We start from the raw sequence: 20,282 nt of genomic DNA on the forward strand, positions 1-20,282 counted from the left end.
CTATATCTCAAAAGCATTTAGTGAAAGCAAAACTGTTGATGTTATATATACTGACTTCAGTAAAGCATTTGACAAAGTGTGTCACTCGTTGCTCATCTATAAACTTAATCTTCTTGGTCTTGCACCTAATTTTCTACGTTGGAACTCTTCATACCTGTATAATAGATCACAAAGGGTAATGTTTAAAAATACTATCTCTGGCGTCATTGATGTTACTTCAGGAGTCCCACAAGGTAGCCACCTACCCGGTTCTGTTCTTGCTTTTTATAAACGGTATTTCTACAGATATACAATTTTCCAAAATTTTAATGTATGCAGATGATGTAAAGCTTTATAAATCGTACGTTTCAATTTAATTAAAGTCTTTTCTACAATCACACTTAAACAGCATGGCTTACTGGTGTAAAGTAAATCTTATGCCTCTAAATCTTAATATATGTAAAGTAATGTGCTTCTCGCGAAGAGCTGTTCATCCTGCTACTTATACAATAGGTAACCATAACCTGGAACAGGTATACAATTTTGTCGACCTTGGTATCACAATGGATCCTACGCTTAGTTTTAATCTTCATATTAATGTTACAGTCAACAAGGCTATAGGTGTACTTGCATTTGTGAAACGATGGTCAAAAGAATTTCCTGACCCTTATATCACTAAAACCCTGTTTACAACATTAGTTAGGCCAATTCTGGAATACGGTTCGGTGGTTTGGAATCCAAAGGTATCAAATTTACTCAGACAAGATAGAATGAATTCAAAAACAATTCCTACTTTTTGCTTTAAGAAATTTCCGTTGGGATTCTTAATATAACCTTCCACCTTATACGAGCCGATTAAAACTTATTAATCTTCCTACACTTTCCAGCCGCATATTTATAGTTAAATTACTGACAGGCTCAATTTCAAGTCCGCTTCTTCTGAGCGAAGTTAGCTTTAATGTTCCCTCCCGGTTATCAAGACACTTTTGTCCCCTATTTCTGAAAGTTTGTAAAACTAATTTTGAATTGCACGACCCACTCCGTTGCTTATGCAAGGATTTTGACTCTCATTCCAGCACGTCTGATATATCAAATCCGCTTTTCAGCATTAAGAAATCGATATTGTCCTCTCACAATAAATGAATCATTAAAATAAAAACATAAAATCGGCTGATGAATTTAGTTCTGTAGCTGAACAGTTTTAGATCTCGACACTTAACAAACTCCTGTCTATCGTGACTCGGCGTAAAAATTTAAAATAAATACTGGTTCCGTACGTCATGCGGACTGCGCCCCTCGTGCGGACGGGCGGGAATGTTTACCCTCCATTTGGGCTTATTATTATAAAAAAAAATCTAAAAAATCAACGATAATTTTTAACGACTTTAAACTTGCACTTTCTTATACTACAATTGAATGGGCTACAAAACTGCGTATCCGAAAATTTTAATTTAAATATTCTAATTAAAAATTTTTAAATTTTGTTGACTATTTTTTTAAGTTTGATTAATTTTTTTGCAATTTATGCAAGCTTTTAAACTTTAATTATTGTGGTTTCTGTCATAGATTGAATTATATTTTAAATAAAAATTATTTAAAATAAATAAATAAACATAATTTTAAACAATATCATTTGGAATTTCGTTGCTAATTAGTTGATCGCATCTGTCCACACCTGAGAAGAAGATCGACCTATCTCGACACCCGGTTCGAAAACGCCCTACCTCAGAAAACTTTTCAAGAACGCTCTACTTCAGAATTTGAAAAAAGCCCTATTTCAGAATTTTATTGAAAAACACCCTATCCCAGTATTCGGTTCAAAAATGCCCTATCTCAGCGGAAAATACCTTGAAAATGTGCTGAGATAAAGCGTTTTTGAATCGGCAGCTGAGATAGGGCGATTTTGAACTAAATTCTGCGATTGGGCGTTCTTCAGTCAAATTCTGAGGTAGGACGTTCTTCAACCAAATTCTGAAATAAGGCCTTCTTGAAACGTTTTCTGAGATAGAACTTTTACAAACTAGCTGCCGAGATAGGTCGATCTTCTACTCAGGTATCGATAGATATATAATTACATTTTTCATATCCATGAATTTTTGAAGGAAAAGAATATTATTTTCATTAATTTCACTAAATTCAAGTTTATTTCGTTTCGTTAAAAAAAACTAAACACTTAACAAATAAATATAAAAACCTTAAAGAAAAAGCAAGAACGATAGAAACATAACCAAAGATCATAAAAAATATGGATGTTTATGAATAGGTATGTTTACGGCTCCCTTATATTCTACGTTCGTACGAGATAACAAAATTGCTGCCACGTCCGAGATATGGTTTCCGGCTCGAGTACACGGAGACTTCTATTAATTTAATAAAGAAAGCACTAAAAATCGAGATTTAAGCGGTACAGATATGAAAAATCGGGACACTTATACGTCCTGACTTTAAGAAAATATTCAGCAAAATATTCTCTAACTCGGTACTGTCCCGCTAAAATCGGTACAAATGGTCACCGTACTTAAAAGAGCCGTTCTTCCCGTTGTGGGCAGAGATAAAGGCCGAATTAGTGGTGCCATACCATAGCCATAACCATACCCATAGCATTTACATGTTCCGATAAAACGTACGCGAAGCTCTGTAAACGATTATTGGTGCCATACCATAACTGTAGGTTATTCCATAAGCAGCTCTGAAGTATTTTGCTACGCTATGGCTACGGCGTTATGGTTATGCAACCTCTAATTTGTCCTTAAAGGGGTACCTCACCGCAGCAGCCAAGCAGTAGAAAAGGTATTACGACCTATGCAGGCGGCCGTGGAAACCAAAAGTGTGAGATAAGGTAATGAAGCGAGACCACGCACTCATCCGCTCCCTATCGTAAAGATCTCAAACAGTTTTTTTGGTTTTTACTTTTACACCTCGTCGAATTTGTAATTATTTAAGTTGAATTACACAGGCCAGCAAAAATGGATACAAATTTTGATGCGGCAAATGTTAAATCTTTTTTTCATAGACTTCTCTGTGCTGGTTACGAATCCGTAAGTATAAAGTTTCCATCAGCTCCAGATTTTGTGAAAAAGGAGGACAAAGTGTAAAAAAGTCGCGTTTTTTGGCATATTTTAGAGGCTCTAGCAAAGAAACAATAGGTGATCGAACATCCCTTTCAGGCTTAAACAAAACTCTCGACTACTATCCCTGAAAATACCATTCCTGCACCTTGACTCGATGGTCACTTATAGTCACATTGTACGTAATATACACTCTTGATTTGCCAACTGATGAAACTCTAACCTTTCTAACGTTTGCTGATAACACAGCTGTCCTAAGCAATAATTGCAATAGCTGCAAGAATCTTTGAAAACGTAGGAGCTATGGCTGAGTTCTTGGAGAAAAATTGTTAACGAAAGCAAGTGTATTCAGACAACATTTACTTTGAAGAAAGAAACTTGTTAACCACTTAAAATAAACAGGAAGGCTATAGCACAAAAAGGTAGAGACAAGTAGCTTGGGATTAGACTAGATAGGCTACTTTCCTGGAAAAAGCATTTAGAAAACAAAATTTCTCAAGCGTAAACAAGTAAGCCTTCAATGGGTTAAAGGGCACAGCGTGAAGCTTTGGACGTCTAGTACAGTTGCCACGTAAAGGAGCGAAAATTCGGTGTTGGATTCGTGGTAGCAGAGAGACTCCGTCGCCGAGTACTGGCGTTCACACCGGCGGACGAACGTCTAGCTACAATCCGCATAAAACCGGGATTCTTCAGCATCTCGTTCATCTGCGCCCATGCCCCGATGGAAGAGAAGGGTTCAAGGATCTCTTTTATGAGCGCTGCCCCGACACGATATCAAAATCGTGCTCGGCGATTTTAAGGCCAATGTGGGCAAGGAAGGGATCTTGTGGTGAACGAGGACAAAACGGAGTAACTCTTGTCATCACACAAACAGTCAGAGCGTACGCGTCTTGGCACCCACGTCACTTTGACAAGTTACAAGTTTGAAAAAGTAGACGACTTAATATATATGGGGACCAGCATTAGCAACGATAATAATGTCAGCCTGGAAATCCAACGCAGAATCACTCTTGCCAACTAGTGGTACTTTGACTGAGTAGACGATTGAGAACTAAAGTCCTGTGCTGGTGTAAGGCATGGACAATGAAAACATCTGATGAGGCAGCTCTTGGAGTTTTCGAAAGAAAGATTCTGCGAAAGATGTAAGGACCTTTACGCGTTGGCGATGGCGAATAACGCAGACGATTTAACGATGAGCTGTATGAGCTTTACAACGATATCGACATAGTGCAGTGAATTAAAATTCACCGGCTCCGCTGGCTTTGCCATGTCGTTAGGATGGGCCGAAAGGCTCCTGCTCTGAAAGTATTCAACGCGGGCCGCGATGTTGGTAACAGAGGAAGGCCTCCTTTGCATTGGAAAGACCAGGTGGAAAAGGACTTTGCTACTCTTGGCATTTTCAAATGATGTCAGTTGTGAAATGACTGGCGTGCTGTTTTGGACTCGGCCAAAATCGCTTAGACAGTTATAGCGCCAATAAATAACGTGAAGAAGAAAATTTTTCCTCTTCTGGCAGTTTGACTCGAGCGTCGCGGGGACCTATTGGATTTTGAAGATTAGATTACAGAAAAATTAGATTATTAAAAACTGTACGCCTAGTATAAGGAAATTTATATTTAAATAGTATGCGCTACAATCATATGTACATATATGCTTATGGTAAGCAGACCAACTTATCTACAATGGAGAAGAGGACACAGTGAAATATCGTTAAAAATTTATTTTATTCATTGGAACCATAACACACTATATATGAGGCCATGAACACTATAGTAGCCTAACTGACATTTCAAAGTTGAGGTGCACCTTAAAATGCTTTACTAGAATCGAAACGTTAATAGCCCGAGGCACGTCCATTTACAATTATTTTACTAAAATATGTAGCATCACCCAGGTGCAATGAACTTTTTAGTAAAAGACCGCATTTCTTTTTTATAGATCCCTCTTTCTCATACTACTAAAAAAAATTTTATTGATAGGCTCCTCTGGCCCTCATGGCCTCATATATAACTAATTAATTTCTTTAAACTTTGCTTCTTAATTCACATACATATTAGTTTCCATTCATGCAGGTTTTTTTGGTAGAATAGTAAAGTTGACCCGCTCGATGTCCGCTAACACGACCGGGTGAGAAAGAAAATCCTCAGTACCACCGTCGCACAATGGTCCAATTCACTCTAGTAGGGTAATTTAATTATTATATTAAGAACTAAGAAAGATATCAGGATGAAATTTTGTACAAACTATGTTTGAATGAATAAAAACTTTCGGTCATAAAATAGGCAACATCGAATAGCGACCACGCCTATCAACCAAATAATTAAAAACTCTTTAAATTTTCCATCAATATCTGGTATCTTTTTTAAGCACTTGCGCACGGCATAAACATAAAGATTATAATACAAATTCATATTTGTTACAAACTAACTAAATTATTTTAAATTCAATAAGATAATATGAGGTACACTGGCGATCAAAAGTGAGTGCATGTTGATTTGTTAAATATTTGCAATGGTTTTCAAGTTAAGAGTTTTTGTTATGTAAAATCCCAGTGAACTCGATGAAGACGTCTGATGAGGAGATATCCGAAATATCTGCTACAACTTGTAATTGTAAATTATTGTTGTTTTCCACCACATTTTGTCATTAGAAAAAATTGTTGAATAAAATTGTGACCTTTTTAATCTGAAAGAAAAGTTATGGGTGTTCGGGACGGGGTGAAATGGGGGCCGAGAATTCCTCTTGAATTCCGTGGCAAACGAGGGTCGAGGAGTTGCCGAATCCCTTAAGTCCTTCGACGGTTGACTTAAGCGTTAACAAATTAAAATAAAACACACTGTTCACTATAAATGTATGAAAGAGCGCCTAACGGACAGGTCTTTATTATGTATATATAAAATAGCTGTAACAAAAATATATACAATGTATTAATAATTAGAGGACCTTACCTGAGTGATCGGAGTTCTCTTCCAAAGTGGCAGAGTGTTGGGTGATCGCAGAAGGCGAAACCCAACTTCCGAGGCGAGTAACAGGACTCGAGAAAAAGGAACTCGAGTAACGAGTAACTGTTCCCGCACAGATCACAGCGACATCTAGAAGTGATATTCTCTAATTAATAGACATACTTAAGGTGAAGGGGGCTAGCGTAAACATGCGGCCCTCCTCCTGCAATAAACTTAACTAGATATTTCAATTCATTTTTCTTTAACAATTCATTTTGATTTTCAGGCCAATCGGTTACTGTTGTCCACTAGTAGATGGTGCCTCCCGAGATCATCCATCCAAATATGGTGTTCTGTGCCGTGGGTGGATTGGGTGTGGCTGGCATGAGTCCCGGACGCAGAATCATCGCATATACCTCCGCTCCTAAAACTAGTGATACAGCGCTGGACCGGTAGAACGACGGGTCGGCGAGCCGGAAAATTGTCAAACTCGCTGGTGATTCTGGCGTCCAGCGTGCGAGCGGGGGTTACCCGGGAGAGGCCTGGTTGGACGTCGGCGCAGATCGCCAGTCTCTCGTGCCATCCTCGAAGAGTGAGCCGGCACATATCTGCATAGCCCCGTGGCAAAACTTGAAGTTGGCGTGCCAGCTGGAACGATATTGTCGACCTGGGCTGTGCTGGGTCGACGATGGCGCGCACTATTTGCGTCCTCCCCCGGGAGCTTATCTTAACCGCTACTGTAGGTATGAGGACAGAGAGCCCATGAGCGCTGCAGGCCGTGCCCGTAATCCGCTCTCGGGCGTCTCTCCCACCACGGCGGTGGTGTTGTTGCTGGGATCGCCGTGGGCGTCGGTGTGTGCCTCGGTGCTTCGACCTCGTTGCTGGGGCTCGCTGTATAGCCGATAGGACACCCGACAGAGGAGGTCTGAATGCCGGCGGCCCGTTAGGAGCGGGAGCATCATACAATGCTGGATGGAGATCTTCCTCGTCTGCCTCGATCTCGAGCACCTCGCCTTCTCCGCTCGATTCCGACAATGGTCGGGCGTTGTGCGGTCGGGATGGTCGCCTTTGCTGTACCTCGGCTTCATCTAGTACAGGAGGGAGGACTTCCTCGCCCCGGGGTTCCTCGCCCAGGTGGAGGAGACTATGGTGCCGGTCTTGGCAACGCTCGCAGCTCCGGGAGGAAGTACGGTGCACGACGACAGCACGCAGTCTCGGCTGGTTCCATCCTGCGCATCTCCGACGAAATTCAAGCAGTGGTTGCTGCGGCACACTGGGCAGCGATATTGGCCCTTGGGAGTTTGGGGTGTGATTTTTGAAGCACGTACCATTTTGCGTTATTGAGTTCTGGAAAGAGAGATACGATTATTATTTTGTTGTGTCAATCTGGCAAAAGTACCAATTTTACAAATGGTCTAGTTATGACTCCGCGTGCCGTTCGTCGTCATTCAATTGGGGGGAAGGTTATCCTCTTTGGTCGGCAAAAATCCTCTTAGCTAAATCCTCCCCGCGGATGCCGACTGGGCAATGGGCGTCGCTGCTGTCACCGCGATGGCTTAGCACCTAGGCCAGTACCTAGAGCGGGTCTTGGCGGTGGGAGCAGGCGGCGTCTAGCGAAGGCAGGAATACGTATCCATCCTTCTCTTCCTAGTGCTTTGCTCTGCATATGAAACTGGGGGAGGGGGGTGTATGCCTACTTCTGCCATTGCTAACGAGGTACCTGGCGGTAGGTATAAAACGCTAGGGGTAGAGGTTCCCTGACATAAAAACTCATCATGGAGGCCAGAAAGGAAGAAGAGCGGGCTGGGATATCAGCCCAAACGTCGGTGGGAGAAGTGGCTACTACCACCGGCGGGCACAGCGAGTCTACTTGCTGTGTCGCCAGCGGCCACACCTCCGCTGTGAAGGGAGCGGTTCACAGCGGTTGTAGTGTTACCGCCAAAGCGACGCTACAGCGCAGGGGTGCCACAGTCCACGAAGACTCGGACCTCGAAAGCGGTGAGAGCGTTTGCACGCAAGAAGAGGAGGCCTTGCTACGCTCTCCGGGGGATGCCAAAGGTGCTTGTTCGGCATCAAAGAAAAGGCCTAGGGCAAAACCCAGTAAGGAGGGGTTGAAGGCAAAAGCAATATACAAGGCGGCGGTCAAAGTCCACGAGAGACTTAGCTGCAAGTCCAACCGGACGAAGGAAGAGGAGGAAAGGTTGGCTTGGGCTAAGGAGAAAATGGAGGAAGGCCGGGCGTACTACGCGGCAAGGCCACGATTCACTGCCACGGATCCGGGATTCGCAAACCGGATAGAGGAAGGAATCGCGGCTAAAAGGCAGCGGTCAGCTGAAAGCGAGACAGCAAGGCCAGCCAAAAAATCGAGGCGCAGAGACGACGCTGCAAAGCCAAACGTCAGGCTCGATCTAGAGAGACCGACTACATCGAGAGCGGCGGCAATGGCCAGTGAGGTAGCCAGAAGACACCTTATCGTGGCACTCATAGACCGGAGCAATCCGCTGGGACAAATCTCTCAGGAGCGCTGGGGAGCAGTAGAACATAAGCTGCTGGATGCGCTTGTCGCAAAAATGGATGGGGACCCCACCACGACCATGCCAACTTTCGATGGTGCGGGGTGGCTAAATGGGGTGAAAATAATAAAATGCAAGGACGATCCCTCTCTACTATGGGTAAAGGAAGCTGTTGCGACGCTTCAGGGCCTGTGGGAGGGCGCCGTCTTGGAGGTTGTGGACCGCAGCTGCATACCATCCATACCGAAAGCGAAGGTGCTCATACCCCGCACGGTAAAACCGGAGAATGCGCTGCGGCTTCTGCAGAGACAGAACCCAGACGTGCCGACGGGAGATTGGAGGGTGTTAAAGGTCACCAACTCCTGTAAGGAGGATGGCAGCCAAAATTACATCCTCCAAATCAACAAGCCGGCCGAAGACATACTATACGCTAGGTTCGGGAAGATGGCGTGGGGCATAGGTAGCGTATACCTTCGCCTGAAGAAGCGAAGCCTGGCCGATAACAATGCCAACACGCTGGAGGAGCGAGAGGTCGAGAAGGATCTGGGAGAGATCCTGGAGGCCACCTTGAAGCTCCAGGAGACCGAGAAGGGCGATCCGGAGATTCTACCCGACCCCGAAAAGAATCCTGATCCTTGCAGTGAAGGTTCTTCAAATAAATCTGCATAAAAGCAAGGTCGCCTCTGCCGAGCTCCTCCTCAATTTAGAGAGGATCAGCTACGATGCGGCGTTAGTCCAGGAGCCATGGATAGCGTCGGGAAACGTGGTAGCTGGACTAAAGTCGCAAACTTACTATACGCACATCCCGAGTGCAACAAACAGGGTAAGAACAGCTATACTGGTAAAGAAAAGTATACACTCTTATATTGATCTTAATTTCTCTTCAGATGATCTGACGGTGGTAGCTGTGAAGGATGGCAAGGATGACACAATACTCCTTGCATCTTGTTACATGCCTCACGACGAGGAGGCGCCACCAAACGAGCTCCGGAGGTTGGTGGGAGAGGCCGAGAAGGCGAAACGCCCACTCATCATAGGCGCGGATGCCAATGCGCACAACACAGTATGGGGGAGTGGAGATACCAACGAAAGGGGTGAGTCTTTACTAAACTTTATATTAATAAGTAATTTAGATATAGCTAACCGGGGTGAGGAACCAACTTATATTGGCCCTACCTCGAAGAACGTCCTTGACATAACACTCCACACTAGTGGGGGAATCGGAGTACAGAATTGGGAGGTGCTTAGTACACCCTCGTTCTCTGACCATAGGTATGTAGGATTTCAGGTAAAATTCTCAGCCCGTACAAAAAGCGAAACCTTCAGAAATCACAGGAATACAAACTGGGAATTGTATGAAAGGGTAGTGAGGAAGAATTTAACCAAGCATAGGGTAAGTGACTCCCACTCTGAATTGGAGGAACTGGTAGTCTCACTTACCAACACTCTAAATAAAGCTTATTGCATCGCATGCCCTCCGCTACATGCCAAGCGAGGTTCAAAGCCACCTTGGTGGAACAGGGGGCTCGGAGCACTCAGGAAAAATGTTAGGGATCTCTTCAAACTGGCCAAGGTAGCCGACGACGAGTTCTTCTGGATGGAATACAAGGAAGTACTTAAGGAATACAAGAAAGAGATTCGTAAATGCAAGCGGGAGTCGTGGAAGAGCTTCTGCGGCGAATTAGAAAAAACAACCGAGGTAGCCAGGCTAAGGAAATTGCTATCCAAGAACCCGACTAATCCAAGGTTACTACGTAAAAAATGTGGAGAGTGGACTGGAAGCAGTGAGGACTCACTGGAAGACCTAGTCAACACACACTTTCCGGGGTGTACAGACAGCATAGATCTGCAACTTCTAGGAGATAGCGTGGAAAATGTCCCCCCGGACATCATAACGGAAGAAAAAATACGGTGGGCAATCGATGGCTTCGGGCCGTTTAAGTCCCCAGGCACAGACGGTATCTTTCCAGCCATGATGCAAAAAATTTCCGCAGTGCTGACACCATACTTGAAAACAATATACGAGGGATGTTTAAGACTAAATTATGTGCCTGTCCTTTGGAGAGAGGCGAGGGTCGTATTCATACCGAAGGCGGGCAAGGGAAATCCCCTCTATTCGAAAGAATACAGACCAATTAGTCTAACTTCATTCCTTCTAAAGACGCTCGAAAAGATTCTGGACGCCTACATTAGGGATAAGCTGCCGTCGGCCAGCATATCAAAGGCGCAGCATGCCTACACGAAGGGTAGATCCACTGAGACTGCACTTCACTCACTAACCGCGGTAATAGAAAAAGCTCTGGAGCATAAAGAATATGCCCTAGGGGTCTTTCTGGACATAAGTGGGGCATTTAATAATGTCTCCTATGAGGCAATAATGGAAAGCCTAGAAGCAGCCCAGGTAGAGTCTGCCATCCTACTATGGATAAAAAGCCTGCTGAGCTGCAGGAAAATTAAGGCGGAGTGGAACGAAGCCAGGTTGCTCAGACTAGCGCATAGAGGAACTCCTCAGGGTGGTGTTCTGTCACCACTCCTGTGGCTACTCGTAGCGAATGAGCTTCTGGGAAAATTCGAAGGGAAAGCACCCAGACTAATTGCCTCTGCGGACGACATAGCTATAATTGTTACGGGGAAATTCCTAGACACCATCAGTAACGTAATGGAAAGCGCTCTAAGGGTCGTACATCGATGGGCGACAACAGTCAACTTAGAGGTAAATGCTGACAAAACGGATGCGGTACTGTTCACAAGAAGGTACAAAATCCCCGCGTGGGAACCCCCGAGGCTCAACGGGGCGGAGCTATCAATCAAGGATCACACCAAGTACCTGGGAGTAATTTTGGACAGCAAACTGATGTGGAAGCTAAATGTGGAGGAAAGGGTGAAAAAGGCCAGTGGTGCCCTTTACGCATGTAAAAAGATGCTGGGCACCAGATGGGGCCTATCCCCTGGTCTCATGCATTGGTGTTACACAGCGGTAGTTAAGCCCATATTGCTCTACGGTGCTCTGGTATGGTGGACCGCTGCAAACAAAATTTCGTATAGAAAACCATTGGAGCGATTACAGCGGCTCGCTGCACTGTGCATAACAGGAGCGCTAAGGACCACTCCAACGGCGGCACTTGAAAGGCTACTTGGCCTATTACCAATCGACATCGCGGTGGAGAGCACTGCAGCGAAATCCGCCACGAGATTGATGGCCTTAGGTGAATTCTCCGCAAGAACCTTCGGGCACAGCTCGATAGGCAGGGGGATGGAGGACAAAATAGACCACATACCCCCACGCTTCATCTGGGGAAGAAGGTTTAAAGCTACGGTTAAGGAGGGCGGATGGCGCAAGAGCACGCGACCCGCCGGCGTAACGTATAACATCTACACGGATGGATCAAAAATGGCTGATGGAGTGGGCGCCGGAGTCTATTGCGCCGAGCTAGACCTCAGGCAACCCTTCAAGCTTCCAGAGTACTGCAGTATTTTCCAGGCGGAAGTCTTCGCTGTAGGGAAAGCTGCTGAGATAGCTAGCAACGCAGGAAATTATATAAAAAATATCAATATATATGTCGATAGCCAGGCGGCGATTAAGGCCATAATCTCACATCGTATTGCGTCAGAAAATGTCCTTAGAAGCAGGGAAGCAGTAGACAGGGCGGCCGAGAGTAAACGGCTGCATATATACTGGGTTCCAGGCCACAAGGGCATTTTAGGCAACGAAATAGCTGATGAGATTGCCAAAAGTGCCATCCGTCTTGCTAGCGAACCAGTACGGGAAATACAAAAGTCGCTAAAAACGATCTACAATGAAATTTCCGAAAGAGCTGGGTGCCGGATCAGGGGGAGATGGAACGCATTAGCGACATGCAAAACCTCCAAGATCATGTGCAATAGCAGCAAAGGAAACACCCATTTCTTGCTTACACGGTCACGTAGGGAGTGCAGGACAGTTGTCGGCCTAATGACGGGCCACAACCTACTGGCATCCCACGCAAGCAGAATGGGCATTAGTAACAGTGACGCATGCAGGAAGTGCAGGGAGGAAGGCATGAGTGAGACGTTAGAACACCTCCTCTGTTTCTGTCCGGCCTTAGCTAGAAATCGTCTTAGTTATGTCGGAGCTTCGCAGTTTAAAGGACTAGAGGAGGTTTCAAAACTGGATATTAAGGCACTCTTGAACTTCGCAAAAAGCGTTGACGTCCTATACGACGACTACTTTAGACCGCAGTAAAACGGACCTCCATCTGGCACTACAAAGGACCAACGGGTCTATGTAAGGCGCAACAGCCGGCCAGTGTAACCTAACCTAACCTATCCTCTTTGACGACGACTAGATCGTCAACTTCGAGGTTTCGTTGGGGGAGTGCCATTTCACTCTCTCCTGCAATTCCTTCCGGTATTCTGCTTTCCACCTTCTGCAGATGTCTGGTGAATCGCTTTGATCTTTTGCCACCGGTTGACAATAGACATCGGGTTCTCCTTAGTTTCGGGTTCAGCGGTTGCCAGTAGCGGAGTGCAAATTAAAAAGTGTGCTGGGGTTAGAGGTGCCATTGATTCCGCATCTTCAGAGATGGCTGATTGGTCGTGAATTAAGACAAGATTCGATTCTTGCCAGAAGCGTGGAGAGCTCCTCAATGGTAAAGCGCATGTTGTTCGCTACTTTCCTGAAATGCATCTTGAAGCTTTTTCCCCCGCTTCCCAGAGCCCTCCCATGTGAGGTGCTCCCAGAGGTACAAAATGCCACGTAATGCCCTGATGAGCGTATATCTGGGTTGTGCTATTGGCCGCTGCAGAGACAAAGAGTTTAAAATCCTGTCGCAATACCTACAAAGTTGGTTACATTGTCCAAATACAAATTCTGCTGGCAGCTGCGTCTGGACAAAAAACGCGAAAAAGCTGCTTAGAATGTGGCGGTAGACAAATCGCTGGTGGCCTCCAAATGTATTGCCTTACCATCACAGAGTGCTTGAGAGTACATCCTGGAGGGACACGCCTCGGCTGCCAAGATCCGCTGAATAATCCGCAGACTCCACATGATTCCACCCTGATACTCTAACCAGCTCATCAATTTTTGCGACTCTGTTAGCTATAAACTTTGTCCATGTACATGCCGGTTTTCTAAGCCATGAGAGTACGATCGTGGAGTCGGTCCATTTGTATATTACTGGCTGCGTGACTTCAAACTGCGGAATAAAAGTATTAATGAGTTCGGCCAGTAATAATGCCCCGCAGAGCTCTAACCGGGGGAGAGACACCGTTTTTACTGGTGCTACTTTTTTTTACCCACCAGCTAGTTTGATGTGCGATCGCGTACCCTAATATATAGTGCGGCTGCATATACCTTTTCAGAGGCATCGCAAAATCCATGGAACTGTACTGCGTCCCATGGCGTAAAATGAGTCCATCGGGGGATTTTTATCTTCTGAATATGCTCATAGTTATCCAGAAAGGTTTAGACTGTCATCCCAGTCTATTTTGGTTAGCCACATCTCCTGCATGAAGATCTTTGCTACCACTACAATTGGCTCGAGCCATCCAGCTGGGTCGAAAATTTTGCTACGCAGGATAAAACCTCTCGTTTGGTATACTCCTGCTTCCGGGGGATCGGCTGTACGGTGAAGTGAAACATGTCATGTACCGCGTTCCAACGGATTCCCAACAGTTTTGTCTCACTCATGTCGTCAAGCTCCAAGAAATTCTCCTTGTATATGTGCGCCTTGGGTAGTCCTGTCAAAATCTTCTTACAATTCGACGTCCACTAAGGGGGAAGCTGGCGGTGTTAAGAGCTCCAGTTACCTCATCTCGCATTTGTATTGCAGTTGTGCAATCGTGGGCTCCAGCCAGGCCGTCATCGACATACATATACTGTTTCAAAATCTTTGCTGCCAGTGGAAATCTCGTTTTCACATCATCTGCAAGCTGGTGTAGCGTCCTTATTGCCAAATATGGAGCGCAGTTTACTCCAAACGTCACGGTCTTAGGTTCGTAGTCCCGAAGTTCTTCAACCGGGGATTCTCTGAAAATAATTCTTTGAAATAGGGTATGCTCCTGATGCATCATAATTTGCCTATACATCTTCTCGATGTCTGCATTAAATACGTTTTTGAATAAGCTCCACTTTAAAAGTAAGCAAACCCAATCCGCTTGCAATCCCGGGGTATAATATGTCATTTAAGCTGACTCCATTTGACGTGGGACAAGACGCATTAATCACCACTCACACCTTCGTTGTTATGCTGTCCGGTTTCACGACGGCGTGATGTGGTAAGTAATACGGCCTGTGTGCAGGTTGTTGCGCTGGTTTCCTCACGGGGCACATATGGTTGAGCTCGATATACCCCTTCAGAACCCGGTTGTACTCCTTTTTCAACTCCGGTTTCCTGATATGACCGGCCTCGCTGCGCAAGAATTGCCGTGATGCTCCAGTCCTTGAAAGGCCGAATTTCGTCTGGGAATTCCCGACGAAAGGGTGGAGCCACCAAATACCGTCCTTGCTCCTTCCTCGTGGTCGTCTTCGCGTACAACTCCTCACAAAATGCATCTTCGGGGGTAACTTTCTTTTTGGTGGAAACTTCTTCTAACTCCCAAAACCAAGTTAGCTGAGGGGTTGGAGTTTCTGTGGCATAAGACACAGAAGTAGTGGGACTCCTTGTGGTCGTAGGTGGTACTGGTCCCGTTAAAATCCAGCCAAATACCGTTTCCTACGCTACAAGTGATCCCAGAATATTCCTTTGGACCTTGTCCCTTATGAATGCTGGGTAAACATCCGCTCCAAGAATTTGGTTCACTTGGTGACTCCTGTAGAAGTTGACATCGGCTAGCCTTAAAGGGGGCAGTGAATCAAGATGCACTTGATCCACTGTAAACTTCGGCAGGTTTCCTGTTAATTGGGGTAGAACCAGACCTCTTGCCTCGATTCTAAACTGGGGGTTTACAGGAGAACCTATAACCAAATGCGCTGTTGCGAAGAGTTGGCCTTCTGTGGAGCTGAAGTTCAATGTAGTAGTGAATGATGCCTCTGGTGAAAGCTCCAACAATTAAACGGACTCTTGCACTCCTTCGCGATGTGTGAATGCGCAGTAGGCAGTTCATACACAAGTTGTGTTTTCTGACTAAGTTGAGGCGATCCTCAACTTTCATTGCCAGAAATTTGGGGCAGCCTTTTAGTGCATGAGATTGTTCGGGGCATAATCTGCATGCGGGCTGCGAAAACTGACCGTGGTGTACCGACACCTTCCTGTCGTACGTCGTTGCGGGTTGGCGATTAGGTACAGGCTTTACTTCTCGTGCACTTCAGATATCGGACACCGTTTCTAACGTCTGGAAACGACTTGTGAGAAAGCTGTCTAATTGTTCCCACAACGCCAGAGTGGTATCCGGTAACCCACTCGATACTAAGATCACAAAGATCGCATCCCAGTTCCCAATATCAATCCCGTACATTTCTAACACGGATATACAATTATTAACTGCCCGCTGTATGTTTTTAATTTCCGTACCGTGTTCGCTCGTTACCGTCGCGACGGTAGGTTAAATAGCGTTTTTAATTGGCTATTTACCATTATCCTCTTATTTTCATAGCGGTCGAATAAATTTTGCCAAGCAATCGCGAAACCGTCGTTAGTTAAATGTGATTTTTTTACGATATCTTTCGCCTCACCCCGTGTTTTGATTCAAGTGGTACAATTTCTCTACCGGGGTCAAACGCGAATTTTAAATATAAATTGCCGTAAACAAATCGCGGAAAGATGGCCAAGACATATAATAACTGTAAAAAATTTCTGCGTCACATGGAGGTAAATGGATACTCGATCGGGCTGGGGGTTCAATCTCGCGATTTACCGGACTAACTGTCGAACTACTTTGCTGCGTGAACGTCAGGTTATGAGCTGTCTCTCCCATCAATGCACCGCACGTCAAGTATGCTGAGTAGCGTGGGCCGAAAATCTGCTTTTTTAGAATTTTGATTGGTAATAGCAAAAATATGGTTCACTATGCTCTAAAAACAATCTGTGTGAAATAAGACAATTTTTGGTCAATGTCTTAGGCTCGCCCAAGTCCATCATAGTTCAATATGGCCAAAAAATAAAAATGAACAAATAAATTATGTAATACATTTTTTTACTAAAATTGCAATAATCTTCTAAAGTATTAGTCCTACATAATTAGGTATATGTACCTTTTTTGTAGAGAATCGAAGTTAGCTAAGAAAAAATTTTTTTTAGTACTTGAACTTTGATGGACTTGGCGAGCCTAGGATATTGACCAAAAACTTTCACATTTCACACTGATATTTTTTAGAGCATAATAAACCATTTTTTTTGCTATTACCAATCAAAATTCTAAAAAAGTGGATTTTCGGCACACGCTAATGCTGAGTAGCAATCCTGGTATCTGCACTTCGCCAACCGAAGTGCATCCTGACCTGTTTCGTCGTCCGACACCTTTTTCGAGTGGTCATCGAACGCATCCTTCACCTTGACCCAGAGCGCCTTCAGTTCCTCCTTTTGGATCTCCAGCGAAAAAATGGAATGGCTGCTACACGGCATGTTGTTGAAGCCCGCTTCGAATTCCAACAATGCATCACATGCCCGCGAAAATCATTAACATTGACCATCATTTGAAAATTAATTTAATTAAAACGAAAACTTTAAAAACAAACGCCAATTGTGCCACAGAACCTCGGGGGAATTTACAATTAATGCGAATTATAAACAACGACGACAAAAAAAATACTATCGCAATAAAAAGTCGTGGAAAAAGTGTATAGAGAAATTACTTTCTTTAATATATTTAAACCTTAAGTTAATATACACAAACTATATTCAATTTAAGTTTTATTTATTAAGTCAAGCAAAAAACCTTATTATGACTCGCAAAATTCCACGGGTTATTTGTACTAAGCTTATATCAAAAGAGTTTTCTCTCAGTGTACCGCGCAACCTGAGGGATTATTATGTGAAAATAATCTATATAATGTGGTCCGTATACGGGCCTTCTGCCTCAACCACTTTTTCTTAATATTTTAAAAATCACGTCAAACACTTTAAAGGTGGCGCGGTATAAAACGTAAAACTGTAGGAAAACTCAGAAAAAATTTGTAGAAAGTCTTTATTTAATTTATACAACAACAAAGAAGCTATACGAAATTCAATAATTGTGGTTGTCGACACTTCGACGACTTAATTTGATTTTTTCTCAAAACACAAAAAAACACTTTTTCGCTCTCTGATAAACAAAAAAAGTTCAGGTAAAAGTTTCACCGTTTTTGAAATATTTACATTTTTTTAATTAAAAAAAAAATCGTGCCTTTTCATGTATTTTCTTTAACTGCATTTTTTATGTAAAATACTTCCAGATAGTTGCTTCTCCATACTCAAATGAAATGTAGTTAAAATATATTAAGGAACCATCATAAAATTATGAATATTTTGGGATTTTTAACTTTTTGATATTTTCTTCCTCAACTTTGACTATCTCTGGTGAAAAAAAATGTACTGAGCTATAACTTTATATTACATAAAAAAATGCTGATTTAATAAATATTTCAGAAAGGTGACACTCTTACTGTTTCGAACAGAAAAAAAAAGTTATAGGCGCTTTTGTGAGCAAAGGACTGAGACACGTTAGAATGTATTTAATAGATTTAAATTTAAGTTGCTCTTGTTACCGACCAATGACATGCTAAATAGCACAAAGGTACAATATTACCTGCTCCTGACATTATTTTATGTTACTTACCGGAATTAGTGAAAGTGGATTTTGTGAAATTGGACCCTTCGAACATTGTGTTATTAATACTATGACAGAGAACACGCAGTATACGTCGCATCAATATGCGGATATTCACCTAATTTACGGTGAAGCTTGCTGTAATGCCAGAGCTGCTCAAAGACTCTATGCAGAGCGATACCCCAATCGTCGGCATCCGGGTCGTGAAGTATTCGTCCGGACCCATAGAGAAATATATGAAGGTAAGTGATTTTTACACCTTTCTTGTTTGCTTGCTTGTTAACTATCATTTTTCACTTTTTTAAGGTCGCATACCTGGAAGACGTGGCGGCGAAACAGGACGTCCTGCAACGGTAGATGTTGAAGTTGTGTTAGAGGAAGTGGAACTAGATCCATCGACTTCAGTGAGAATAATGGAAAGACGGACGGGAATACCAAAAACTACAGTTCACAAAGCTTTAAAAGACCATCGATTTCATCCCTACCACATTCAACGTGTTCAGGCTATACAAGAAACAGATTACCTGTCGAGGGTTAGATTTTGTTATTGTTGCGTGTTGTTTTTGCTGGAGCGCTGGCAGATTTGTAGTTTCAGTTGCTGCTGCTGGAGCGCTGACGTTCTTTATGGCTTTCTGCTGGAGCGCTGGTGAAACCACTGCCTTGGCTTTTGCATAGGGTTGCCAGATTTTTTATGCAGGAAATCAGTACGTTAGACTTTTTCATGCTAAAAAAATCAGTACTTTTCAGTACATTTTTATTCAAAGCTAAATTATGAATGTAAGTAACAGACAATACTTTAAAACGCCAGAGTATATGTTTTTAACAATATTGTGGTATATAAAAAAACATAGTTTATAAAAAATTAAATTGTCATTCATTTTAACATGAGTGTACACACCATTGTACACAGAAGCCAATAAATTATTTTATATTTATGACATAGTTGTATAGCAATAATGAGAACATTTCCATCTTCAGTCTTTAAATAGTCAAAGAATTCTATACATTTCATTTTAAAATTACTTTTACCCCTCTATTCTAACACAGTCACAAAACTTAGCTCATCACTGTTGTGATTTCTAGTGCGCCGAGAAATGTGTCCCAAAAAATTCAGTTTTGAGTGCTAAAAAAATACACAAAAATTTAAAAATTTGTATTGTAGCGGCATATTTTTAGCAGCGGCAAGCTTTGAGGCGCAGTAGAAATCACAGCAGTGATGAGCTTAAGTTTGTGACTTTCTTTGAATACGGCTGTCAATTTCAAGTTCACTTTAAAAAATTCTAAGTAGAAGCCGGTTTCTCTCTTTGCGCCAGGGCAAACTTTATACTCTCATATGCTTCGTTTGAGTGTGGTATTAAAGACAAAAAAAAACATTTCAAACTGTGGAAAAGTGCCACTATTTAAGGCCTTCATCTATATTTCCTACGCAAAAACTTTGAAAGACTAAGAATTCGCTGAAAGAGTATCTAACTCTATGTCTTATATGCAAAACTCTTTTACAAGGTCAGTAAATTGTGAAAAAGGAATTTTAAGTTATAGGCAAAAGCCATTATCCAAATTTGTTGTTATTAAACTGAAAGTTATTTTCGAGATAACTAACAACACTCGACAAAAAACGTCAGCCTTATTTTTAAATAATTTAAGCTCCATCATATTAGCGTAACTGGAATGTAACGACCCGGCGATACGCCCATAAAACGATTGATCTTTTTGTTGTATTAATTTCTTGGACATATCAAATATTATCTGAAACATATTAACTATAATTCAAGTATTTTCTTCTTACTTTTTACAGTACAGTTTAAGGAAGTTCCAAGGTTATGTAAAAACCTTAAGAAAATCCTAAAGTATTTTGTTTGAATTGAAAATTCAGTACAAATCAGTACAAATTTTGAAAAATCAGTACATTAGCATACTGATTGAAGAAATGAATAAAATCAGTACAAGAGTTGAAAAATCAGTACTGTACTGATAAAATCAGTACGTCTGGCAACCGTAATTTTTCAACTGCCTCAACACTTGTTAGCTGCTTCGTTTCTACAAATAAACCCAATTAG

The 20,282-nt window shown here is 43.0% G+C and overlaps 2 protein-coding genes across 2 annotated transcripts in view; both read left to right on the forward strand.

Annotated features, from left to right (window-relative positions):
* Positions 1-7,545: 7,545 nt before the first annotated feature.
* Positions 7,546-9,171, forward strand: LOC118739740. The gene has a single exon (XM_036471251.1). It carries the CDS (start codon positions 7,765-7,767, stop codon positions 9,169-9,171), a length of 1,407 nt encoding a protein of 468 aa, XP_036327144.1. The 5' UTR covers positions 7,546-7,764.
* Positions 9,172-9,229: 58 nt separating this feature from the next.
* Positions 9,230-20,282, forward strand: part of LOC118739741 — a 44,072-nt gene continuing 33,019 nt past the window's right edge. The window contains exons 1-2 of the mRNA XM_036471252.1: positions 9,230-9,325; positions 9,390-9,596. Of these exons, the coding sequence (XP_036327145.1) occupies positions 9,247-9,325; positions 9,390-9,596 (286 nt within the window). The 5' untranslated portion in view covers positions 9,230-9,246. The remainder of the gene's footprint in view (positions 9,326-9,389; positions 9,597-20,282) is intronic.

The sequence above is a fragment of the Rhagoletis pomonella genome, unplaced genomic scaffold, assembly GCF_013731165.1.
Source record: "Rhagoletis pomonella isolate Grant_MI unplaced genomic scaffold, Rhpom_1.0 Rhpom_scaffold_00005, whole genome shotgun sequence".
Classification (NCBI taxonomy): domain Eukaryota; kingdom Metazoa; phylum Arthropoda; class Insecta; order Diptera; family Tephritidae; genus Rhagoletis; species Rhagoletis pomonella.

Bases quoted from the DNA above. Each gene is read 5' to 3' on its own strand.
- LOC118739740 (XM_036471251.1), top strand. From the start codon at position 7,765: ATGGAGGCCAGAAAGGAAGAAGAGCGGGCTGGGATATCAGCCCAAACG.